At 39.7% G+C, this 27,597-nt stretch overlaps 2 protein-coding genes across 2 annotated transcripts in view; one reads left to right on the forward strand and one right to left on the reverse strand.

Annotated features, from left to right (window-relative positions):
* ZNF568 (zinc finger protein 568) overlaps positions 1-1,105 on the reverse strand; it is a 42,590-nt gene extending 41,485 nt beyond the window's left edge. Inside the window, exon 1 of the mRNA XM_028090706.2 lies at positions 970-1,105. The gene's annotated coding sequence lies outside the window, so the exon portion shown is untranslated. The remainder of the gene's footprint in view (positions 1-969) is intronic.
* Positions 1,002-26,975, forward strand: ZNF829 (zinc finger protein 829). Its single transcript, XM_028090722.2, has 5 exons — positions 1,002-1,438; positions 2,152-2,204; positions 10,597-10,723; positions 11,022-11,117; positions 24,940-26,975. The coding sequence occupies exons 2-5, from the start codon at positions 2,172-2,174 to the stop codon at positions 25,917-25,919; spliced, it is 1,236 nt and encodes a 411-aa protein (XP_027946523.1). The 5' UTR covers positions 1,002-1,438; positions 2,152-2,171; the 3' UTR covers positions 25,920-26,975.
* Positions 26,976-27,597: the final 622 nt, after the last annotated feature.

The following is a 27,597-nucleotide window of genomic DNA, read 5'->3' on the forward strand; positions in this document are numbered from 1 at the left end:
TGCCATGTGGCTTGCGTTGGGTAATGTATTATTAGTACACTGAGGAGCAGAGGTTTTTAAGGTGTTTGTACGGTCTGTCTTGTGTTCTGGTGATCCATGATGAGAACAGGTCCTGGTAACCACTGTCTTCTTAGCCTGATTAGCAGAAAGAACACCTGTGGAGGAGCAGCTCTAAATCCATCCTGCAGGCTAGCTACTCAGTCAACCCCAGCCTAAATAAGCTGAACAGAGAACCAGGGAACAGGTGAACATGAGAATAAATGCTTGCTGTTATATGCCACTGACTTAGGAGTAGTTTGTTAGGGCAGCATTACTATCCTGGCAATAGCTAAGTAATACACATGATAAAAGATGTGTGCCATATGATATTGAGATGATGAATCTGGAAAAGATCGACAGGAAAACTAGAAAGCAACAGAAGAGAACCAAGAACTTCTAGGGGTAAAAAAAAGTAAGGAAAGGAGACTAAGGAGTGGCCAAAGGGCAGAGAGGACTGCTTAAAACAAAAAACAAAATTTTATACAGATTTTTTTCCCAAGCAGTTATCAAGTATGACAAACACTATACAGAAGTCAACTCAAGACAAAAACCACTACACATATTACAAATACCTAACCATAGAACTTTCACGACAAACATACAAACACCATACAACCACAGGCGACCACAAACATCACCGCAACACAACACACCACAATCACACAGCCCATCACAATTAGTCTATCACCCTCATACGCAGTCAGACACATCTCTACCGTCACACACACACTGACTCCCACCACAGTTTTTTGGTCCAGTAATTCCAACCACTCTCCAGCAGCTTATTCCCACCCTGAGCATTTTGCACCGCGGCCACTCCAGACTCGTCGGGCCTCTTCAGAGGCTCCGCCCCATCAGCCGCACGGCTGTGCAGCCCAGAGAGCTCAAGCCCCTCCCCCATGCCCCGCCGCGGGGACGCGGTAGCGTCACCTGCCGGAAACGCCAGAATGCGCATTCAGCGCGCGGTTTCTGGGAGAATGGGTGAAGGTGACCCACAGAAAGACCCAGGCCAGGGGCCGGTAACGCCGAAGCATCCCTTCGCGCCCGCCTCCCAACGGACGTTCCTGAGCACAACACCGCCCAGAAGGCTTCGCGGCCCGATTCAACTTCCGGCCAGAAAGCTGTCTGCGTTTCCTGCGTGGGGAAGGGGCTGCGTCAGTCCCGCGGCGAAGGCCCGGCTGGAAGATGCCCACCTACCGTGCCTCGCGAACCTGAGACCTGGCTAGACGCTGAGAATTGCAGTTACAGTCGTTTCGGGAGGGTCCAGGCAGGGCTCTGAGAGGAATTGGCCCCGGGTGCCTCTCTGGACCACATTTCCCAGAGGGCTCGGTGGCCCGTCGCTCTTCTCGCAGGAACGCGAATGTTTCGTCACGCCTGGCGGGACCGTTAGATCCGTGAGGTGAGTCCTTCGGTCCCGGGGGAACCGGCTCAGTTGTGCACGTTGCGACGCCGGGAGACTCGAAAGGGGTAAATCGAGGAGCCCGGATATAGGTACCGAGCTGGGTCATCCGGCCGGTGCGGGCGGAGCAGCCTGTAAAGGGGAGGTTGTGAGATTGTGTGTGAGAGAGATTGTGACATTGAGACCTGTGTGCGGATATAGGTTGCCTATCATTGTGGGGTTGTGTCAGCGTGTGTCCCTATGGCTATTGTGACCCCACGACACTGTGGGGGGTACCTGCGGCTGTACGAGAGTAACTAACTGTAGGTGTTCGGTGGTGGGTATGTGATTATAACTGTGTAGCTCTTGAGTGTGCTCGTGTGGAGTGCTTGTCGCATTGGTTTCAGTATGACCGTGCTCAAGGTATGGGACACTATATGTCTGGGCATGGGGTTCCTGTCATATGTAAGATTGTAACTCTAGAACTTTGTCCCCAGGGGACCTCTGTGAAATTTGGTCAGATTATAGTACTTTGACAGCAGTGACCTCAGCTTTTTCCTGACACACGGATTAGGCAGGATGCCCCATTCTCTGATCTCCATTCCCTGGTGTGGTGGGGGCTGGGACTGGGATTGGGACGGGAGGTGACTTCTGACCAGACCAGTTTGGGGGAAAAAGGAAAACGTGGTGTTTTGCAATTACTTTTTCCTCTCCCCATTTCTGCTCTTCTCCAGGTGCAGAAGAGAAGGAAAGAATGCACAATGAACTTCTACAAGCAATGTCCAAGGTGTGTTGGGGTTTTCTCTTTGCTTTCTTTCTTTTGAAAGTTAAATGCTTAATAAAGATATGCCATTTAATTGTAGGTCCTTATAATTTCCCTATTAGAGGGAAGGATAGTCCTGCCTGGCTGGTTTTAAAGCCCAACAGCACCCATATACCTATTGTTCACTTATTTGGAAAATGGCTCCACTTCTGTTTTGTTGAGTTTTCTTCTTTTCACATGCAATTGTGAAGATTTTAAAATGAAAACATGGGGCGCCTGGGTGGCCCAGTCAGTTAAGGGACTGACTCTTGATCTAGGCTCAGGTCTTGATCTCAGGATCCTGAGTTCAAGCCCCACATTGGGCTCTGTGCTGGGCATGGAGTCAACATAACATGACATAACATAACAAACATAACATCATAACATAATAAAATAAAATCACGATTATTTTAGAGATTTCAGAAACAGAATTACCAAGAAAAAATAAAATGTGATCACTCAAAAATAACTAATGTTAATATTTTGATTAATTTTTTTTAAAGATTTTATTTATTTGAGAGAAAGAGTGAGAGAGAGAGAGCACACAAAGCAGAGCGAGAGGGAGAAGCAGGCTCCCCTGCTGAGCAGAGAGCCCAATGCGGGGCTTGATCCCAGGACCATAGGATTATAACCTGAGCTGAAGGCACACACCTAACCGCCTGAGCCACGAGGCGCCCCTTGATTAATTTTTAATATTTTTCCAAAATCAAATTATACTTCATTTATCATATAATGTCCTACATTTTCACTAAAAAGTATTGTTTTCCTGTGTTGTCAGATGGTCTTTGTAGATACCATTTTTCAAAGATACATATTTCTTGGGGCGCCTGGGTGTCTCAGTTGGTTAAGCAGCTGCCTTCAGCTCAGGTCATGATCCTGGAGTCCTGGGATCGAGTCCCACATCGGGCTTCCTGCTCCGCGGGGAGTCTGCTTCTCCCTCTGACCCTCCCCTCTCTCATGCTCTGTCTTTCATTCCCTCTCTCTCAAATAAATAAATAAAAATAAAAATAAATACATATTTCTTTGTATGAATGAGTTATGTTCTCTCCTTTTTTTCAGGTCAGTTGTGTCAGACTTTGAAATCTTGAAATATTTATACAAACACACACACACAGATTTGAAATTGGACTTCATGATTAATAATGAGATTGAACACCATTTCATATATTTATTGGTTATTAGGGTTTCTTCTTTTGTGACCTGCCTGTTCAAATCTTTTACCTTTTTGCCCCTGGATTATCTCTTGTTGATTCATAGTTCTTTATATAATCTGGATGTGGATCCTTCGTTGATATTTTTCTACTGTTTAGATTGTTATATCATTTCCTTTAAGGTAGTTTTATGAATAGAAATCCTAACTTTAACACAAAGTTATCAATTATTTTTTTTCATTATGGATGGTCCTTTTTGTATTTCAAGAAATACTTTCCAGGGCACCTGGATGGCTCAGTCATTTGGGCGTCTGCCTTTGGCTCAGGTTGTGATCCTGGAGTCCTGGGATTGAGCCCCATGTCAGGGTCCCTGCTCAGTGGGGAGTCTGCTTCTCCCTCTCCCTCTGCTCCTTCCCCTGCTCATGCGCACTCTCTCTCTCTCTCTCTCAAATAAATAAATAAAATCTTAAAAAAAAAAAATCCTTTCGGGGCGCCTGGGTGTCTCAGATGGTTAAGCGTCTGCCTTCGGCTCAGGTCATGATCCCAGGGTCCTGGGATCAAGCCCCGCATCAGGTTCCCTGCTCAGCGGGAAGCCTGCTTCTCCCTCTCCCTCTCCCACTCTCCCTGCTTGTGTTCCCTCTCTTGCTGTGTCTCTCTCTGTCAAATAAATAAAAATCTTAAAAAAAAATCCTTTCCTGTCCCAAGGTTATACAAATATTCTTCTATATTTATGCGTAAAGCTGTAAGTTTTGCTTTTTGGGGTTCTCGCTGGCCCAGTTGGTGGAGCATGTGACTTTTGATCTCAGGATTATGAATTCAAGCCCCACATTTGGTATAGAGATTACTTAAAAATAAAATCTTAAAATAGAAAAGTTTTGCCTTTCCCATTTATATATTTAATCCACCTATTTAATCCTCCTCTAACTAACTGGCTTTTGTGTATGATGTAAATTGGGGCCGAGCCCAAGGTTTTTCCCACTTATGAATTCCTCCCTAGCTTTCTCAGTACCGTATATTAGTCCACTATGTTCCCATTTCATATATATCCAAATATATATAAATCCAGTGTCTGTATGTACGTGGGTATGTTTATGAGCTCTTTGTTCTGTTGTTCTATAACAGTATCACAGTCTTGATTCTAGCTTCGCTCTCCTTTAAAGGTATTTTGGCTTTTTTTCCTGTGGCTGTTTTTAAGACTTTCTCCCAGTTTTTGGTTTTCTGTCATTTTAGTATAATGTGTCTAAGTGTGCCTTTTAAAAATTTTATCTTCTTGGGATTTGTAGAGTTTTTTTGAATTTGTAGATGGGTGTTTTTTATTAGTTTAGGGAAATCCTCAGCCATCTTCAAAGATTTCCTCTGCCTTATTTTCTCTCTCTCCTCTCCCTTCTCAGGCTCTAATTAAACATAGATTAGAATTTCTTATCGTTACCCTTTTTGTCTCTTAATCTTTTTGGTTTTTAGAGTTGATACACTAGGTGGGTCTACTCTCAATTTTTTAAATGTGGGTGTTTGGTACAGAGGCAAAGGAAATCACATTAAGAATCAGTCACCCTAAATCTATTCAGCTTAAGACCTTTCTGAGTTTTTTTAGAAGATGGCTGAGTATTTCCAATCCATTCTCCTGTGCCAAAACCCAGAGTATCTGGTTCTCCTCTCCCATCAGCCTCTAATTACACTTGCCATTTCTGTAGTGAAGATTGTTGCCCAATATTAACGGGAATAATGCTAGGGGGTTAGTATAGTAGAAGATAAAAGGAATTCATTGAATTTTGTTCTCAGAAGCTAATAAAATGTTTGGGGTTTTTTTAAAAGATTTTATTTTTAAGTAATCTCTACATCTAACATAGGGCTTGAACCTGCAAACCCCAAAATCAAGAGTTTCATGCTCTAGGGGCACCTGGGTGGCTCAGTCATTGAGCATCTGCCTTCAGCTCGGGTCATGATCTCAGGGTCCTGGGATCGAACCCCACATCGGGCTCCCTGCTCTGCGGAAAGCCTGCCTATCCCTCTCCCACTACCCCTGCTTGTGTTCCCTCTCTCACTGTGTCTCTCTCTCTCAAATAAATAAATAAAATCTTAAAAAAAAAAAAAAAAGGAGTTTCATGCTCTACCGACTAAGCCCGGCACCGCCCCCCTGTGCCTTTTTTAACCTAATGTTTAATCAGGAAATATTTGAAGCATTCCTAGTAAAGTCAGAAAAAAGACAAGAATATACACCATCACCAGTGTTAAATAACATTGTTGCGTTGGTATTAACCAAAGCACTTAGACACTAACAAAGCACTTAGGTTTAAAAATTAGAAAAGAGAATATAAGATAATCATTTTGCAGATGATATGAATGTGTACCTGGAAAACCAAATCAACTTATAACTAGCACTTTGAAATAAGCAGGACTCCATAGGAAGCAAGCAAAATAAAATTTTTTTCATAATTTCTACTTCAACGCTCTGTATGGGCTAATTTTGTTGTTGCCCTGAATAAAAACTTGTGCAGTCTCTATAATTGTTTTGATCACTCTTTGGTATCCTTTGGTTATTTTCAGTGATAAGGTCAGTCTCATTTTACTAATTATAATCTCCAGTTGTGTGTAATAATATGTAAGCTTCATTTAAAGTCTTTTCTTTGAGGGGCACCTGGGTGGCTCATTCGTTAAGCGTCTGCCTTCGGCTCAGGTCATGATCCCAGGGTCCTGGGATTGAGCCTCTCATCTGGCTCCCTGCTCGGTGGGAAGTCTGCTTCTTCCTCTCCCACTTCCCCTGCTCGTGTTCCCTCTCTCGCTGGCTCTCTCTCTCTCTGTCAAATAAATGAATAAAATCTTTAAAAAAAATAATAAAGTCTTTTCTTTGAGTTCAGGCTTGCTGTAAGCTAGAAACTTATGGTGTGAAAAGGGAGATACGCTAAACTTATTTGTTTCTTTAGCCTAAATTTCTTTTCTCCCACCCAATAGGCTGTGGCTCCTATAAGGTTGCTGCTTAGCAGGTAGGAAAGAGGACGTAAGGAGAAAAGTCTTACTTGACTGGTGCTATTGTTTTGGTCTTGGTGTCTCTTGCTTTTATGGATGTTCAACACTGACTCATTTTCTTATGGAGTCCTTTTGTAGGATTCTCAGAGAAGTCCCTGCTGGAAACCTCTACTTGTACTTCCCTGTGATGTGGGCAACACATCTCCTTGAAATGGTTACTTATTTTTTTTAAAGATTTTATTTATTTATTTTAGAGATAGAGGGAAGAACAGAGGGATTGGGACAAGCCAACTTGATGCTGAGCACAGAGCCTGATGCAGGGCTCGATCCCACAACCCTGAGACCATGACCTGAGCTGAAATCAGGAGTCAGGCGATTAACTGACTGAGCCACCCAGGTGCCCCCTGAAATGTCTACTTATAATACCTGTCTTATACTAGGGATTCTGTGCTCTACTGCTTTGTTGGGAATCACATTGTCCCTCCATTGGGTCCACATCTGGTCCAAAAAGGGGACTGGATACCAGTCTCTGTGCTCTCTAAACTCCAGAAAACACAGCAAAAATTTTCCTAAACAATCTCATTATACTACTTTGGACCTTGGAGTCTAAGATGAAGAAATAAACTAATTTTTTCTATGGGATGGACAGTGTGTGTCATCTTTCAACAACCAATTTTTGGACACCAACTGAGTGTCCCTGCAATTCAATTCTGACACTAATTACCCAGAGTTAACACAGAGCCCCACACGTTTAGGGGCTTAGCCTTATAAGACTGCCCTATTTCAGACAGCAGCTCCAAGCCTTGGGTAGCCCCATGGCCCTGCACTTCTGCCCCCAGACCACAAATTGAGGCATTCCCATGATCCCCACTCGGGTACAGTAATTGATTAGAATGATTCATAGACCTCAGGAGAGTACTACATATATGATCACAGTTTTACTATAAAGAATGCAATTCACGAACAGCAAAATAGTAGAGCTGCATAGGGCAAGGTATGAGAGAGAGGACCATATCTGGAAAGGATCTTAAGGATTTTGCTTAACAAAATGGCTGAAGTGAAAGGTTTTTGTTTTGTTTTAAAGATTTTATTTATTCATTTGAGACAGAGAGCATGAGCAGGGGAGAGGCAGAGGGAGAGGGAGAAGCAGGCTCCCCTCTGAGCAGGGAGCCCAATGCGGGGCTCGATCCCAGGACCCTGGGATCACAACCCGAGCCGAAGGCAGATGCTTCACCATCTGAGCCACCCAGGCGCCTCCCCCCACTTTTTTTAAAGATTTTGAAAGGTTTTTTTTCAGTAATGTTTATATTGTGGAAAATTCTGCCACCAGTAAAATTATAAAAGTTAAAGAATTTATTTTGATAGGGAATAATTCTTGTAACACTCATAAGAGAACTGTAATTTTCAAGAAATTTAAATTATACTCTTGTTTAAGATGGTGATCTTTTACTTATTTTTCAAAGATTTATGTATTTATTTGAGAGAGAGAGCACGAGCAGAAGGGACAGAGGGAGAGGGAGAGAGGATCTGAAGCAGACTCCGTGCTGCACAAGGAGCCCAATGTGGGGCTCTGTCTCACAACCCCAAGATCATGACCTGAGCCAAAACCAAGAGTTGGACACTTACTGACTGCACCATTCAGACACCCCGATGGTGATATTTTAAATTCATGTTTAGGGGCGCCTGGGTGGCTCAGTTTGTTAAGCGACTGCCTTCAGCTCAGGTCATGATCCTGGAGTCCCGGGATCGAGTCCCGCATCGGGCTCTCTGCTCAGCGAGGAGCCTGCTTCTCCCTCTAATCCTCCCCCCTCTCATGTACTCTCTCTCTCTCTCATTCTCGCTCTCTCAAATAAATAAATGAATCTTTAAAAATAAATAAATCCATGTTTAATCAATTTTGCATTTAAAAAATTCAAGAAATTTTAGAAGACTTAATGAAAAATGGCGGGGCTTTGTCTCAGTACCTAAATCCCACTCCCCTAGGTGGCTACCCTCAAATTTTTTTCTGTTTATCTTGGCACTTTTCCTATATTTATTTTATTTTATTTTTTAATTTAATTTTTAAGTTATCTCTACAGCCAATGTGGGGCTCAAATTCACAACCCTGAGATCAAGAGATGCTCACTCCACACTGACTGAGTCGGCCAGGTGCCCTTTTTCCTATACTTCTTTTTTTTTTTTTTTAAGGTTTTATTTATTTGAGAGAGAGCACGAGTGGGGTTAGAGGCAGAGGGAGAGGAAGAGGGAGAAGCAGACTCCCCGGTGAGCAGGGGGTTTGATGTGGGCCTCGATCCCAGGACCCTGAGATCATGACCTGAGCTGAAGGTAGATGCCTAACCGATTGAGCCACCCAGGTGCCCCTTTTTTCCTATATTTCTAATTCATATTCCTACATTGCTATTTTTTTTGAGATATGCTATTTATTCATTTGGGTGGGGTGGGGCAGAGGGAGAGAGAATCTTAAGCAGGCTCCACTCCACACATAGCACAGAGCCCAACACGGGGGTGAATCTCACAACCCTGAGATCATGACCTGAGCCGAAGTCAAGAATCAGATGCTTAATCGACTGAGCCATCCAGGCGCCCCCATTGCTATTCTTTTTATAGACATTTCCTGGTGACTTTCTTGAGGTAAATACAGATTGAGATTTCCCATATCACATTTTCACTTCCTTTTCCTGCAGAAGAATTATATCACAATTTTTCTTTAAATCATTGATACTCATGTATCAGGACCTCGCAGATATTATTAATCTGAGCCAAGTAGTACACTAGATCCTAAATTCTTTTCAGTACAATTTTTACAGTTTTCCGAGGGTAAACTGCTTTGTTTCTTCATTTGCTTCGTTCTATATGTGTGTTGCTCTTTTTTTCCCCAAATCTACCAACATTGTTTTCAGTTACCTACCAAAAATATTTTCAAAAAAAAAATGTTTCCATATGATCAAACTTATTAGGTCTTTATTTTTCCTTGGAGACCTCTTTCCCATAGTCCTTTGTCTTCCTGTTCCTAGACATTGCTCTCTAGTTCTGCCAGGTACTGTCCTGGAACTTGCCTTTCACAATTATACTTGGGACTTTGTCATGTATTCTCATGTTAGTTTTGTAATTTCTGAATATAATATCTTTCTTTTTCTTAATTTACTCCCTACTTTTGATGGTACATATAGGCCAGGAGTTTCTTTTAAGAGCTACTTGGAGATAATTTTATCTTTCCCTGTAGATCTATAAGTGTGTTGACTTAATCTTCACACTAGTTTTGTTTTTAATCTTGCTACCAAGCAAGATTATATACCATATAATCTTCACACTAGCTTTGTCTGGGTATAGAATTCTAGGCCAGAATTCATTTTCCTTTGTAATATTAAGGGAATCACTTTTTTTTTCTTACTTCAAGTGGTGCTGTTGAAAAAAGTCCACTGCGATTTTAATTCCTGAAAATTTTTATATGATCCATGTTTTCTTCCTGGAAGCTTTTAGAAAGTTCTATTTTCCCTTAATACTCTGAAATTTTACTCCAAAATGTATCATAAGGTTTTGTTTTTTTTTTAAGATTTTATTTATTTATTTGACAGGGAACACAAGCAGGGGGAGTGGGAGACAGAGAAGCCGGCTGCCCGCTGAGCAGGGAGCCAGATGCGGGGCTCGATCCCAGGACCCTGGGATCATGACCTGAGCCAAAGGCAGACGCTTAACAACTGAGCCACCCAGGTGCCCCCATAAGATTTTTTTTTTTTAAAGATTTTATTCATTTATTTGACAGAGACATAGCAAGAGAGGGAACACAAGCAGGGGGAGTGAGAGAGGGAGAAGCAAGTCTCCCACCGAGCCAGGAGCCTGACATGGGGCCCGATCCCAGGACCCTGGGACCATGACCCGAGCCGAAGGCAGACGCTTAATGACTGAGCCACCCAGGCTCCCCCCCCCCCATAAGATGTTTTTTTAAAGTACATCCCAGTGTTCTCTCTTCTGGGTCTTAAAAGGAAAATATGGGAACGGGGAAAGAATTCACATAAATGCACATTTCTCTGTAGCCAGGCATGGAGCATTGAGCTATATGCTTGCTATTTTATGACATAGGAAATGTTTACTTGCATGTTCCTGGATGTATCCTTCTGTACACAAAAGATATGTCTTCTACCAATGTAATAGAGTTCCATCCCCTTCAATTTGCTTAATAAGCTCTACCATCATCTCTACTACCATCTTTTTTTTTTTTTTTTTAATCTCCTTCCACTGTGAAAGCATGTTTGTTGTTTCAGGGGTCAATGATGTTCAGGGATGTATCTATAAACTTCTCTCAGGAGGAATGGGAATGCCTGGACTCGGGTCAGATGAATTTATACAAAGAAGTGATGTTGGAGAATTTCAGCAACCTGGTTTCAGTGGGTAAGGATAACTATCCCCCAAAATTCAGAGTCTACCCTTGGGAATGTCTCCTTTCTCCATTATGAATTATTTGTTTCAAGTAACCAGCTAAATTTCTGCTCCCTGTTCCTCAAGGAAAGGTTTGAGTTGGAACAGAATGGAAGTGTATGAAATGAGCTGCTCCAGTGGGTTGAAGCTTCATCTTCATTTTTCTCTGGTCCTTCCTATAGTAGCATCATTTTCTTGGTCACCAAGGAACTGGATCTGATTTCTGGGGCACCCACAGCATAACAATGTCCATGTTTTTTCTTGTGATCAGGGCTTTCCGTTTCTAAGCCAGCTGTGATTTCCTTATTGGAACAAGGAAAAGAACCATGGATGGTTGAAAGAGCACTGACAAGAGGCCTTTGTTCAGGTGAGGAAATGATAGGTAATGATTTTGTCCATTTTTGAATTGGGTTGTCTTTTTGTTATTGAATTTCTGTGTTAATTATATATTCTAGATACAAGTCTTACCAACTTAATGATTTGTGAGTATTTTCTCCCATTTAGTAGGTGTGTTTTCACTCTCTTGATTTTGTCCTTTGAAGCACAAGTTTTTAATTTTGACAAGATCCAGTTTATCTATTTTTTCTTTGGTTGCATGTGCTTTTGGTGTGAGCTCCTTTAAGTTATGACCCTTCATAATTAAGTTTATTAATACCTTCTGGAAGTAGGAAAATATTTCACACCCTATTATTAGGTAAAGTTTTTTTGTCAGTTATATCTCAAAAAAAACTTTCAAGATAAAACAACAAAAAAAGCTTTTCTCAACTGTAGGTACAACTTTAGTTTTACAGTTTAGCCATAAGATAGAATAAACAAAGAACTAAAGAACTCACCAGTGCAGATCTCCCAAGATTTTTTTTTTTCCTTTCCAGGAGGCACAAAATACTATAAACAGACCCACAGGGAAGATAACAATCCAGATTCTTTGTCATCTCACTTCACAGAGAATGAAGGGATTCCCCAGATAACTGGAACAGATTTCCATTATCCCTATAGAAATTACCATAAAATCAGATTCCTAATCACTGTAACTTACCAGCCTTGCACAAACCAGAACCAAAACTATACTTAGCCCAAAAACAAAACCCAGGACGTGTTGAGGAGGGTGCAGTGGAGAGAAAGTGAATGAAAGTAGAGTTTTACTGCTGCTTGGGATTTACTGAGGCAACCAAGAAGAGAAGACTGCCTGTGAGGTATATTTCTCAAGTCACACTACTTTATTGCCTCCTGCAGATGAGTCCATTTGGACATCTCAGTGGGACCTTCAGAACTGTCAGAGTATAACATTTTCAAAACTTTTCAAAAGTATGATTATTCAGAAGTTAAATATGACTCTCCTAAATATATGATAAGCACATTTGAAAGATTTATTTAGCTTGTTAATGAGAGAACCAGAGGAATGGAAAAGCTGGTTCAAGTTGTCTGGGAGAGACTCTGAGTTTATATTGTCCGGGAAAGAAAGAATGCAGGAATCACATCACTAACATGGATACAAAAACTAGTTACTGTCTTAAAGGATAATAAATTTGTAACCTTCAGGCTGTCTTTTCAACAGAAATCATTTATAACTGTTATTCTCCATAGCAATTTTTTGTTCTTTGTGTAGTTACTTTCTAGATTTTTCAAGTAGATTGTGTTGCTATTATAAGCATCTACAATTTTCTAATTGGTATTGTTGGTACAGAGAAATACTATTAGCTTTTTTTTTAACATGTGAAAAAGAGTTTAATTTTATTAGTTATCAGGGAAATACAAATTGAAACTGCAGTGGGATACCATTATGTCACCTGTAACATGGGCAAAAATTTAAGTCTGACATTAGAATGAATAAATGAGAATGTCGAGCAGCACCCTCAAGCTGCTGGTAGGGTGTAAATTCTTACAACTGCTTTTTTTCTTTCTTTCTTTTTAAATCTAATTGTGAGGGGCACCTGGATGGCTCAGTTGGTTGAGCGTCTGCCTTTGGCTCAGGTCATGATCCCAGGATCCTGGGATCAAACCTCATGTCCAGCTCCCTGCTCGGTGGGGAGTCTGCTTCTCCCTCTGTCCCTCCCCCCTGTTCATACTCATTGTCCCTCTCTATTTCAAATAAATAAAATCTTTAAAAAAAATTTAAGTGTGATAAGATCATTTAACATGAGATCTACCCTCAAGAGATTTTTAAGTGTATACTACAATATTGTTAACTTTAGGCACAGTATTGTATAGCAGATCTCTAGCACTTACTTGCCTTGCATAATTAAAGCTTTATACTAGTTGATTAGCAACTGCTCGTTTCCCTATAACCCCAGCCTTTGGTAACTACTCTTTTGCTTCTATGAGTTTTGCTTTTTTTAGATATCTCATATAAGTCAAATAATGCTGTATTTGTCCTGTAACTGGCTTATTTCATGTAGGTTAGTATCTTCAAGTTTCATCCATATTATCACAGATGATAGGATTTCCTTCATTTTTAAGGCTGAATAATATTCCATTATAAGTATATATACCACATTTTCTTTATCCACTCATCCATCTGTGGATTTGGGTTGTTTTCACATCTTGACTATTATGAGTAGTACTGCAGTGAACACATGAGTGCTAATATCTCTTCAGGATCCTGATTTCAATTCTTTTGGATAAATACCCAGAAGTGGGATTGATAGATCATATGATATATCTGTTGTTAATTTTTTAGGAACCTTTCCATACTGTTTTCCAGTGGTGCACCATTTTGCATTTCCACCAATAGTGTACAAGAGTTCCAATATCTTTATTTATTTATTTATTTATTTTTAAAGATTTTATTTATTTATTTGACAGAGAGAGAGAGCACAAGTAGGCAGGGAGGCAGGCAGAGGGAGAGGGAGAAGCAGACACTCCACTAAGCAGGGAGCCCGATGTGGGGCTCTATCCCAGGACCCTGGGCTCAGGACTTAAGCCGAAGGCAGCCGCTTAACCAACTGAGCCACCCAGGCGCCCCTCTTTTTTTTTTTTTTTTTTTTAAGATTTTTATTTATTTATTAGAGAGAGAGCACAAGCAGGGTGAGAGGCAGGGGGAGAGGGAGAAGCAGACTCCCTGGCTGAGCTGGGAGCCCGACATGGGGCTCCATCCCAGGACCCTGGAATCATGACCGGAGCTGAAGGCAGACGATAAACCATCTGAGCCACCCAGATGCCCCAAGAGTTCCAATTTCTTTGCATCCTCACCAACATTTATTACTTGTCTTTTTTGTTTGTTTTAATGACAGCCATCCTAAAAGCAATAGGCAATGTTTCTTCATGGTTTTGATTTATGTTTCTGTAATGGTTAGAGATTTTGAGCATCTTTCATACTTCTTGGCCATTTGTACATTTTCTTTGGAAAAACGTCTACTCACGTTCTTAACTCATTTTTTAATCAGGTTATTAGTTCTTTTGCTTATATATTTTAGAAATTAACCACTATCAGATACATGGTTGGCAAATATTTTCTCCTGTTCCATAAGTTGCCTTTTCACTCTTTTGTTTCCTTTGCTGTGCATAAACTTTTAAGTTTGATGTAGTCCTGTATGTCTGTTTTGCTTTTTGTTTCATATTCTGAAATCATCACTAAGACCAGTGTCACGAAACTTTTCCCCTATGTGAAGCTTTACAGTGTCAGGTCTCATGTTTAAGTCTTTAATACATTTTGAGGTAATTTTTCTGTATGGGTATAAGATAAGGGTCAAATTTCTTTTGCATGTGGGTGTTCAGTTTTCCCATCATCATTTGTTAAAGAGACTTTCCCTTTGTTATAGTGTTGGCACCTTTGTTGCATATTAATTGACAGTGTATACGTGAATTTATTTGTTTTCTTCTGTTGACTTATATGTATGTCTTTACACCAGTAACATTCTGTTTTAATTACTGCAGCTGTATGATATATTTTGGAATCAGGAAATGTGAAGCCTCCAGCTTTGTTGTACTTTCTAAAGATGATTTTGGCTCATTGAATTGTTTTTTTCTATTTCTATAGAAAATGCCATTGGGATTTTGATAGGGATTGCATTGAATCAGTAGATTGTTTTGGGAATATGGAGATTTTTACAATATTCTTCCAATCCATGAGCACAGAATATCTTTCCATCATCTTGTGTATCTTTAATTTCTTCCATCAGTGTTTTGCAGTTTTCATTGTACAAGTCCCTTACCTCGTTAGTTATGTGTTTTCCTAGGTATTTTGTGGATACAAAAAATACAAAAATACAAAAATTTTCCTTTTGATGCTATTATAAATGGGATTGTTTTTCTAATTTCTTTTTCAGGTTATTGTTAGTGTAAAGAAACAAAACTAATTTTGTACATTTACTTTGTATTCTGCAACTGCAAACTGAAAACCTAATTGTTCGTAAGTTCTAACAGTTTGTACATGAAGTCTTTAGAGTTTTCTGTATACCAGATGTAGAAGTGGCAAGAGTGGGCGTTTTTCCTTCATGATCTTAGAGGGAAAGCTTTCAATTTTTCATCGAGTATGGTATTAGCTGTGGGCTTTTTGTATGTGGCCTTTATTATGTTGAGGTAATATCCGTGTTATTAGTTTGTTGAGAGTTTTTCATCATGAAAAGGTGTTGAATTTTATCAAATGCTTTTTCTGCATCTGTTGAGATGATGATATAATTTTTATCCTTCATTCTCTTTTTTTTTCTTTAAGATTTTTTTATTTATATGAGAGAGACAGAGCACGAGTGGAGGGAGAGGGAGAAAGAAAAGCAGACTCCCCACTGAGCCCGGGGCCGGACGTGGGGCTCGATCTCAGGACCCTGAGATCATGACCTGAACCAAAGTTAGACACTTAACCCACTGAGCCACCCAGGTGCTCCAATCTTTCATTCTCTTAATGTGGTGTATCACATTAATTGATTTTTGTATATTGGATTATCTTTGCATCCCAGGGATAAATTCCACTTGGTCATGGTATATGATCCTTTTAATGTGCTGTTGAATTTGGTTTACTAGTATTTTGTGGAGAATTTTTGCATCAATATTCATTACAGAATTGGCCTGTCGTTTTCTTTTTCAGTGTCTTTGGCTTTGGCATGAGGGTAATGAGTTTGAATGTGTTCCTTTCTTTTCAGTTTTTTGGAAGAGTTTTAGGATTAGCAACCCTCTCCCACCCCCAGGTTGGCAGTATTATTATTATTTGAATGTTTGGTAGACTTCAATGAGGCCATCTGGTCCTGGGCTTTTATTGAGAGTTTGTTTTTTTTTTTAAGATTTTATTTATTTATTTGAGAGAGAGAGCATGGGGGGAGGCACAGGGAGAAGCAGACTCCCCGCTGAGCAGGGAGCCTGACATGGGGCTCAATCCCAGGACCCCAGGATCATGACCGGAGCCGAAGGCAGACGATTAACTTACTGAGCCACCCAGGCGTCCCGTGTTGAGAGATTTTTTATTATGAGTTAATGTCTTTACTAGGTTAAATCTTTTAAAGATTTATTTATTTATTCATGAGAGACAGAGAGAGAGAGAGAAGCAGAGGGAGAAGCAGGCTCCCAAGGAGCAGGGAGCCCAATGCGGGACTCGATCCCAGGACCCTGGGATCATGACCTGAGCCGAAGGCAGACGCTTAACCATCTGAGCCACCCAGGCGCCCTACTAGGTTATAGTCTATTCAGACTTCCTGTTTCTTCATGATTCAGCCTTGGTAGGTTACATATTTCTTGGAATTTATCTGTTTCTTCTAGGTTATCCACTTTCATGGTGTGTAATTGTTCATACTAGCCTCTTAATGATCCTCTTCATTTCTGTAACATCAGTTATGGTGTCTCCTCATTTTTTATTTTGAGTTTTCTCTTTTTTTCTTACTCTAACTAAAAGTTTATCAATTTTATTTTTTTCAGTAAACCAACTGTGAGTTTCATTCATTTTTTCCTGTTATTTTTCTATTCTATTTTGTTTATATCTGCTCTAATCTTTATTATTTCCTTTCTTATGCCAACTTTGGGTTTAGTTTGTTTCTTGAGGTGTAAGGTCGTATATTTGTAATTTTTCTTCCTTTTTAATGTAGGAACTTCCCTCTTTGTACTGCTTTTTCTTCATCTCATAAGTATGTTTTGTTTGTCTCAAGATATTTTCTAATTCCATTTCTAATTTCTCTATTTCTTTTTGACCAATTGCTTGTTCAAAAGTGTATTGTTTAATTTCAACATATTTGTGAATTTTCCAGTTTTCATGCTGCTGTTGATCTCTAGTTTCATTCACTGTGGTCAGAAAAGATACTTGGTATGATTTCATTCTTCTTAAATTTCTTGAAAGACTTGTTTTGTGACCTAATATATGATCTGTCCTGGAGAATATTCCATGTGTGCTTGATAAGAATATATCCTGCTACTACTGAGTGAAATGTTCTATATAGGTCTGTTAGGTCCATTTGATCTATGGTAGTATTCAAGTCACTGTTTATTTTCTGTCTGGTTGTTTTATCTATTATTGCAAGTAGGCCATTGAAGTGTCCAATTATTTTTGTCTATGTCTCACTTTAGTTTTGTCAGTGTTTGCTTCATATACATAAGTGCTCTGATGTTGGGTGTGTACATATTTATAATTGCTGTATCTTCCTGGTGAGTTGACCCTTTTATCATTATATAATGTCCTTCTGCATCTCTTGTGACTGTTTTTGACTTAAAACCTGTTTTGTCAGATATAAGTATAGCCACCCTAGCTGTCTTTAGGTTACCATTTACATGGAATATCTTTTGCCATCTCTTCACTTCCAGCCGATATGTGTGTCCTTAAATCTAAAGTGGGTCTCTTGAGGACAGCATATAGTTGGATCTTGTTTTATCCATTCAGCCACTTTGGGAAGTTTAATCCACTTACGTTTAAAGTTACTATTTTTTCTTTTTTAAAAGATTTTATTTATTTATTTGACAGAGTGAAAGAACACAAGCAGGGGGAGCAACAGAGGGAGAGGAAGAAGCAGACCCCCTTCCGAGCAGGGAGCCCGATGTGGGACTCGATCCCAGGACCCTGGGATCATGACCTGAGCTGAAGGCAGTTGCTTAACCAGCTGAGCCACCCAGGCGCCCTAAAGTTACTATTGATAGGAAAGGATTTACTGTTGCTATTTGTCGTTTTTCTGTTCTATTTTTTTTTTTATTTTATTTATTTATTTGACAGAGACACAGCGAGAAAGGGAACACAAGCAGGGGGAGTGGGAGAGGGAGAAGCAGGCCTCCCGCTGAGCAGGGAACCCGATGTGGGGCTGGATCCCAGGATCCTGGGATCATGACCTGAGCCGAAGGCAGACGCTTAACGACTGAGCCACCCAGGCGCCCCTTTTGTTTTTCTGGTCTTGTAGTTCTTTTGTCCTTTTTCTTTTCTTCCTGTCTTTTTGTTTCTTTGATTTTTTTTTTTTTTTTTGTATTGATATGCTTTGAATCCTTTCTATTTTTCTTTTTTATAATCTCTATAAGTATTTTCTTTGTGGTTATCCTGGGGCTTTTGTAAAATATCTTGTAGCAATATGTTTTAAGCTGAGAATTTAATTTCTATCACATACAAAAACACTTCTTATTCCCCCATATATTGTTACTGATGCTGTAATTTAATCTATTCATAGTGTATCCATGAACGTATTTTTATGTAGTTATTTATAATACCTTTGCCTTTTTACTTTTATACTAGAATTAAAAGTAATTTACCCTCCAGTGTTACAGTATTACAGTATTCTGTGTTTGTCTATATATTTGCCTTTGCAAACAGGATTTTATACTTTTTTAATTCCCTTATGTTGCTGTTTATCATCCTTTCGTTCTAGGTTGAAAAACTTTCTTTAGGCAGGTCTAGAGGTGATGAACTCCCTCAGGTTTTGTTTGGGAAAAGTCTCTCTCCTTTGTTCATGAAGAACAGTTTTTCTGGGTGTAATGTTCTTGAGTGGCAAGTTTTTTCTTTCACCACTTTGAATATATCATCGTGCTCCCTTCTAGCCTTCAAAATTTTGCTGAATAATCAGTTCATAGTCCTGTGGGGGTTCCCTAGTTACGTGACAATTTGTCATCTCTTGTTGCTTTCAAAATTCTCTTTTCCTTTGAAGTTTTTATTTATTTTTTTAGTAATCTCTACCCCCAACATGGGGCTTAAACTCACAACCCCAAGAGCTGCACACTCTTCCAACTGAGCCAGACAATCACCCCTCTTTGCCTTTGACTATTGACAAAGACATTCTAATGATGTCTCAGTGTGGATTTCTTTGTGTACATCTTTTTTGGAATACTTTGGCTTCCTGAGTCTGGGTGTCCGTTTCCTTACCCAGATTTGGGGAGTTCTCATCCATTACTAATTTGAGTAAGTGTTCTTGTTCTTTCTGTCTTCTGCCTCTAACTCCCATAATGTGTATATTGGACCATCCCGTGGTATCTCATAAGAACCTTAAGCTTTCTTCACACTTTTTTATTCTCTTTTCCTTTTGTTCCTTTGATTGGGTAATTTCAAAAGACCTGTCTTTTAATTCACTGATTCTTTGTTCTGCTTGCTCTAGTCTGTTGAATGTTGAATCCATTTATTGAAAGTTTCAGTTCGGTTATTGTATTTGTCAGCTCCAAGATTTCTTTTTCTTTTTTTTTTTTTCTAAATTTTCTGTCTCATGGTTGGAATTCTCAGTTTCCTCATGCATTGTTCTCCTGAGCTCATTGAGCATTTTTATGATGGTTATTTAAAATTCTCTGTCAGGTAATTCCTCTACCTACATTTCATTAGGGTAATTTTCTGGAGCTTTATTTTGTTTCCTTGTTTGGATTATGTTTCTCTACTTCATTTTCTTCTCTTGATTCTTTGTGTTGGTATTTACATGTTAAGAAAAATGCCACTTGTCCCGTTCATTATGGATTAGCCTCATAGAAGAGAAGACCTTCACCAGTCAGAGCTTCTGTGAGCCTCTCAAACGTTCATGCTAGTCTAAACCACTGTCTTTATTAATGACTTCCAGGTGTTTAGAGTATGCCAAGTCCCATCAATGCTCTGAAACCAGCACCAATGCCTCATGTAGCTCCTGAAGAAATTGGAACATTGGATATGTGGTATAGTTTCTTTTCCTTTCCAGAGAGAATGTGGGAGCTGGAGTGTTTTGCCTGCCAGCTCTGCCCTAGAATGGGGAAAAGGGCTATGGCAGGTGTTTGCATGCTAGTTTGAATCACCTTCACCTTCTTTTTTCTCTGTGGCTCCCAGGTATCTAGAATATGCCAGGTCCCTCCAGGGCTCCAAGATAGAAGCCAGTCTCTCAAGTAATCCCCAGAAAAGTTGACACATTTGATGCACTCTTTCCCCTCATAGGAAGAAACTGGGAGCTGGGGTTTTTCTCCCACTTGCTGTAAGAGCTATGGTGCCTTCATGCTAGTTAAAATACTCCCTTTGTTTTCTGTAGTCCTTGGGGGTCCAGTGTATGCCGGGTCCTGAAATAATGAGATAGAAGCCAGTCCCTTGGGTAGCTTCCAAAGAAGTTAGAAAATTGGATGCATGGTCCAACTCTTTTCATCCTCAAGGAGATGGTGCGAGCTGGAGGTGGAGTTTTCCACCCATTCATTCTGCATTAGGCCAGGAGGAGGAGCTATGGTGAGTTTGTGTGCTAGTTCAAACTACCTTCTTTGTTCTTGGTGGCCCTCAGGTATCTTGAATCTGCTGGGTTCCAACAGCACTCTGAGACTGATGAGACAGGTACCAGTCCCTTAGGCAAACCCCAGAAAAGTTGGAATGTTTGACACACAGTCCACCTCTTTCCTTCTCCAGGGAGAAGCTGGGAGCTGAAGTTTTCCTCCCACTCACTCTGCACTGAGCAGGGAAAGGAGCTGTGGTGAGTGCCTGCATGCTAGTTCAAACCAGTGCTTTTGTTCTCTGTAGTCCCCAGGGGCCTAGGGTACCCCAGGTCTAATCAAGCCTCCAAGACGGTCAGTTAGGCAGCACTCAGAAAAGTTGAGATATTGGATGTGCACTCCCAACTTCTTTTGTATTCAGGGAGAAGCTGGATGTTTCCTCCCAGTTGTATGGCATTATGCCAGGAATGGAGGTCATGGTGAGAAGGTGTCTCCAGTTTTCCTACTAGTTTTGATATGGCTGGCTCCACCCTTGCCTAGGATGTAGGATTCTTTTAACGAGTTTCTAGATTTCTCACACAGGGAATTGATCCATGTATTGCTGTTGAGTTGATGTGTTTGTGGGAGTCAGGAGAATCTAGCACTTACTATTCCACCATCTTGCTAATGTTACTCAAAATATTAATTTTTAAGTTGATCTTTAACTTCAAAGTCCAACAAATTTACTGAAGTTAATTTTTTATTCTTTGTTTTTCTAGTTAGATCATTATATTATCTGCATATTGTTAGATTTATCTCTTCCCTGACAATCCTCATACTTGTTATTTCCTTACTTATAATGGTAGCCAGGACTGTCTTAATTGGTAACATTGGTAATGGGCATCCATTTCTTTTTCCCCATCTTATAGGGAGCATATCTAAAATTCTTCACTTAACTACAGTTTTTGTTATAGCTCTGATAACGTTTACCAAGTTACAGCTATTACTTTGCAGTGCTGATTTGCTCAGAGTTACCATAAATAGGTGTTGGCCACATTCTACAGTTTTTCTGTATCTGTCAAGATGATCATGGTAGTTGTGGTCTTATTTCAACAACAGTTGTACCCTCTGGTGTGTGGCCATTTTGGCCTGTGAGTTCATGTTCCCAAGAGGATATCAATCACTGTCTGGCAGTGTGTCTGGGGAAGGGCCAAGAGATAGATCCAGGTCTGTGTTCCTCCAGGTAGATTTAAGAAATGGAAGGAGATGAGCTCAGGATGACGAGCCCTGAAACCTAAGGGTTCACCTCTGATAACTTTTATTTGCTGTTGCTCTACCAGGTAATTCTTCTCATCAGGGTTTGATCTTTCAACATTTACAAAGCAGCAGCATCTACAGGAGGAGTATGCCTTCCCTTTTTGTAATCCACCAACTCTAGGGGTTTTACTAGCTGAGAAGGTAGAGCAGATGCCTGAGAGCAGGTGGTCAGCCATATTCTTCTGTCCAGCAGAACTTTTTCTTTACCATTAGGTTATCCTACTTACTCAGCTGCTTGGGCAGTTGCCACCAATTTCTTTGGTAAAGGCACAGGCCACAGTGGTCCCAGGGCATTTCAGGGAAAGGCTAAATCAGAGTTTAAAGACTTTACTACCAGGCCAGCCTCTCCTTGCCTTCTGTTACCATCTCTCCAAGCAAGTAGCCTCCACCCTCAAATACACACAAGTTTGCACCAGTCTTCAATCTCCCTAGAATATTTCACAGTTTGCATCAGTTCCATATAAAACCAAATTCTCTATAATTTCTCCAGGGTCAATTGAGAAACGAAGCCAGAATTTTGTGCACATTCCAAGTTTAGACAGGAACTTTTGGGGTTTTTAAAAATATTTTTTTTCATTATTGTATTTTCAATTTCTAAGAACATTGTGTGTGTGTGTTTTCTTAGTATTCCTTTATTTAGTATCTTCTGCCTGTTTAATTCTGTTAGCTCTCTGAGGTTATTCCTTGTATGTTTTGACATTTTCTTCTGTTCCTTGCATTGATTGTTTCTTTCACAGATACTTTTTTCTCTTTTGGGCTCTTCATGTTAAAAAACATTTCTCAAATGTCTGATAAACAATGGCTTACTGATCATTTTTAAGTATGAGATACTAAAAAGATGATTGGAACTTCTGTGTAGTAGGGATTGGGTCTTGTTTACTTTATGATGATCTGGTTGGGTTAATATACTGAGGACAGCCCACTTTTGGTAACTTGGTCTTTTCTCTTACACATAATCTTCCTGTGAGAAGAGACCTTCACTTTCATTCCTAGTTGAGGGAGTTAAGTTATTATCAGTGTTCTGGGGGCTAAATTGGGATGAAATCAACAGGGCTATTTCAGTATTGTGGCCTGCACAAATTTTCTGAGAACAAATGGATATCTTACACTTTAACTCAATTCTGACACTACCTGGAGTTAACATCAGATTCCACAAGTTAAAGGGCAGGGTGCCCACCAGTTCAGATACTGGTTGCAACCAGGATCCCCAGGCTACACGTATATCTGTCTGGCTGACTAAATTTAGAGTTTCACACCCCCCCTCAGGTTTGATAATTCATTAGAACAACTCACAAAACTAAAAAACAAAAAGAACAACTCAAAACTCATGAAAAGCACTGTACTTATGATTGCCATTTTATATAAAGGATACAATGAAATGTTAGCTGAAGACATACACAGGGCAAGGTCTAGGAGGTACCAAGCACAAGAAATTCTATGCCCATGAAATCAAGGTGTGTCACCCTCCAAGTACATCATATAGTTACCAACCAGGAAGCTTACCCCAGTCCTTGCCCTGAGTTTTTTTATTGGGGTTTGATTATGTAGTCAATGAGCGACCAGACCCTCCCTTGAAGCTAAGTGCCCACTGTGAATCATCTCATTAGGAAAACTCAGGTATGATCAAAAGGAGCTTGTGAATAACAAAAGACTCTCCAGTCAGGAAATTCCAGTGGTTTGTGAAACTCTGTGCCAGGAACCAGGAACAAAGACCAGATATATTCTTTATTTTATCACAAGTATATATATTTTCTGTTAATCTTTTGTTCTCAGTATACCCATAACCACAGCTATGCCTGATGTTCCTGAATCCGGATTCCCTCTGGTTCCATTTTTCTGTATTTCTAGTTTTCTGTGAGAATAGGGAAGTATAATCCTGTATGGAGGGGCCCCTGGGTGGCTCAGTCGTTAAGCGCCTGCCTTCGGCTCAGGTCATGATCCCAGGGTCCTGGGATCGAGCCCCGCATCAGGCTCCCTGTGCTGTGGGAAGCCCGCTTCTCCCTCTCCCACTCCCCCTGCTTGTGTTCCGTCTCTCACTGTCTCTCTCTCTGTCAAATAAATAAATAAATTCTTTATAATCCTGTATGGGATAGGGGAAAGGATCCTAGGGGTCTCACTACTAATACAATCTTGAATTCATTCTTTAGCTTTCAGCATTCTCTGTGTATCCCACTATTAGAAATGCCTGATGCCTTCAATTCTGCATTTTCAGGGACCTGCACTATCAGTTAGTGCTGTTGAATTCATCCACTACAGACTCAGTTTGGCTTCTCTGGGCTGCGCGCTCATTTATCACTCATTCATTGGCTTTTTAGCTTTCAGATTTTATTGCTACTGTCTCTTCTCTACTATTCATTGTCCTAGTGAGGTTTTTCTTTTCTCTTGTTAAAGCTTCTATTGTAATTTTCCTATGGATTAATGAACAAGCAATGGAAAAGTCACAGGTTCAGTCTGTCATTTTTAACAGAAATTGTCCCCCTTTTTAATTAAAAGTACAGTTGACACTCTTTACAGATTCCATATGTATGAATTCACCTACTTGCTAAAATTTGTAAACTCAGAATCAATACTTGTAGTGCTTTCATGGCATGCATGAAATGACAAAACATGCAGAATGACAAAAAATGTGGACATGGAGTACCTCTCTTCTCAGAGTATATTTCATTCTTACTCTCTTCTTTCTCATATTCAAGCTGCCTCCTTAGTCACTGCCATGAGAGAGATTCCATTCCTCTCTCCCAAAGTCAGCATCAGAGAATTCCAAGGCAAACTATTTTCGGTGAATCCCCAATATATCAGGCTCTATCCATAGAATTACCTGAAACCATTCTTGCCAGTTTCATTGAGCACCTTAGGCTAGGGTATCCCCCATTGTGGATTTGCCAACAGTACACCCTTTGCACAGTCTCAGACTGCACCCCCCATTTATACATTTCAACACATTTATTCCTCAGTAGTCTTTTTATGTAGGTCAATTACCCACAAACTATGAGACATACAATATGCTGTGTGTGAGGGTGTATGCTTATAAACATGTATATATGATTAGAATCACTGTAAAATATGGAGAGTATCCCTGAATAGGGTGTATTTATGGAAGTTTCAGGTGATTCTGGTTCACATCAGAATTTCAGGATAGAGGTCATTTATTTCCCTAATCACCCTCTTGAATTTCTTCTCTTGGCTCTCCTTAATGTCCATGCTTTTGTTATCAGTTTTGAAAATTGCTTAGCCATATTTGAGAACTATTTAAGCATTTACTTTCCCAGATATTATTTTCACCTTAATCTTTTTTTTCTTTTTTAGAAGTTTTAATCTCTCCCAAGATAGGAAAAATGAACACACGCCTTTTTATTTTCTTTCAGATCTGGAGTCTATGTGTGAGACCAAGATATTATCCCTAAAGAAGAGACATTTTAGTCAAGTAATATTTACCCATGAAGACATGCCCACTTTTATTCAGCCCACATTTCTTACTCCACATCAAAAAACTGTTAATGAAGAGAAACCCTGTGAATGTAAGATATGTGGAAAGGCCTTTAATCAGAACTCACAATTTATTCAACATCAGAGAACTCATTCTGCTGAAAAAAGCTATGAATGTAAGGAGTGTGGGAAGTCCTTTAGCCGTGGCTCACTTGTTACTCGACATCAGAGGATTCACACTGGTGAAAAACCCTATGAATGTAAGGAATGTGGCAAGGCTTTTAGTTGTAGTTCATATTTTTCTCAACATCAGAGGATTCACACTGGTGAGAAACCCTATGAATGTAAGGAATGTGGAAAAGCCTTTAATTATTGCTCAAACCTCAATGATCATCAGAGAATTCACACTGGTGAGAAACCCTATGAATGTAAAGTATGTGGAAAAGCCTTTACTAAGAGTTCTCAACTTTTTCCACATCTGAGAATTCATACTGGTGAGAAACCTTATGAATGTAAGGAATGTGGGAAAGCCTTTACTCAACACTCAAGGCTTATTCAACATCAAAGAATGCATACTGGTGAGAAACCTTATGAATGTAAGGAATGTGGGAAGGCCTTTAGTAGTGCCTCAACACTTACTAACCATCACAGAATTCATGCAGGCAAGAAACTCTATGAATGTAAGGAATGTGGAAAGTCCTTTATTCAGAGCTCAGAACTTATTCAGCATCAGAGAATCCATACAGATGAAAAACCTTATGAATGTAATGAATGTGGGAGGGCTTTTAATAAAGGCTCAAACCTTACTAGACATCAAAGAATTCACACTGGTGAGAAACCCTATGACTGTAAGGAATGTGGAAAGGCCTTTGGTAGTCGCTCTGACCTTATTCGTCATGAAGGAATTCATACTGGGTGAAAGATAAGCCCTGTTGATAATCTTTATAATAATATCTTAAAAACAGGTAATGGGGAAAAAAATAAAGGAGTGTAGTAGTTTTTTAGGCTACTGTAACAAAGTAACAAAGTACCAAAATTGGGTGACTTAAAACAACAGAAATGTGTTCTCTCACAGTTTTGGAGCTTTGAAATCCAAAATTAAAGTTGTTGGTAATGTTGATTCCTTCTGAGGACTCTGAGGAAGAATCTGTTCCATGTCTTTCTTCTGGTTTCTGGTAACAGCAATCTTTGACATTCCTTGTCTTATAAATGCATCACTCAATCTCTGCCTCCATCTTTACATTGCATTCTCCCTGTGTATATCTGTCTCTGTCTTGTATAAGAGGAGACTCTTATACAGGACATCAGTTATACTGGATTAGGGCTCACCCTGATGACCTTATCTTGATTACATCTGCAAAGACCTTATTTCCATGTAGGATCACATTCACAGGTGCCAGAGGTTAGGGCTTCAACATAATTTAACCCATAACACTGTTAACATTGTTTTTCTAACATATTTGTAATTTTCTTTTATACATAATTTGTTGATTATTTCAAAATGTAAATTCAAGGTTTAAGTTAAACCTCCCTTCCCTCCAAAAAAGATTCTGTCCCAAACTACTTCTTAAATAATTCTTTCCTCCCCATTGTTTTATGCTACTTCTTGGTTATATATTTGAGTTTGAGTTTGTTAGCTTAGTTTAGAGCCATCTTTTCTATTTATCTAACCCATAGATCTGTTTGTACCAATACTATACTGTAAGTTACATTACATAGGCTATCTTCTAATTCCTGGCAGAATTATAACTTTGTTTTTGAAGGCAGCTCTATTCCTTTTCCTTTTGTAACACTAAAGTTTTCATGTTATTAAAAAAACAAACAAACCCCCCCACACACACAGTGAAAAAAATAGGTTATTTGTAAGCCTACCAAAAAGAAACTACTATTTTCAAATTATACAACATATCCTTCCAAACTTTAGTGTAATCATGATGTGCATGTTGTGCCATAACTTGCTTCTATCATGCTACTATTTCAGTAACTATAGATGTTTATCATTCTTTTTAATGGTATAATTTTTCTGTGGTAGATTATCATTTTGGTAAATATTACTGACATACTTTATGGTGCTCACTGAAATTTTAGTTATTAAGAAAGTTGCCTTCTAAATACAAAGTTAGTGCTTTTGTTTGTTTTTCTTTAAAAACATTACATTTCAGTGTCAAAATACTGATCAGTATTTTCTCTGTGAAAAATATTGCCAATAGTTTGTCCCATTATTGTAATCACTGTTACCAATTTGCTCTTTATCCTTCCAGACCTTTTTTTTAAAAACTATTTTTGCTCACAAATGTGTTCACACAAACCAAATACATAAATACTTGTAATACTTATAGAAAAGTTAGTGCTGCTTTATACTTTTGTGTATGAATGTACATAACACATACACACTAATGTGTTGGATTGCTGTGAGGATTGTATGAGTTAAGAAGTGTAAAATGAGAGTCACCTGGGTGGCTCAATCGGTTGGGTCTCTGCCTTTGGCTCATGTCATGATCCCAGGGTCCTGGGATCAAGCCCTGCATCGGGCTCTCTGCTCAGTGGGGAGCCTGCTTTTCTCTCTGCCCATCACCCTGCTCATACCCTCCCTCTCT

This window comes from Eumetopias jubatus, unplaced genomic scaffold, assembly GCF_037043125.1.
Source record: "Eumetopias jubatus isolate StellerSeaLion01/CBP00866 unplaced genomic scaffold, mEumJub1_p1.0 scaffold_10, whole genome shotgun sequence".
NCBI classification, from domain to species: Eukaryota; Metazoa; Chordata; class Mammalia; order Carnivora; family Otariidae; genus Eumetopias; species Eumetopias jubatus.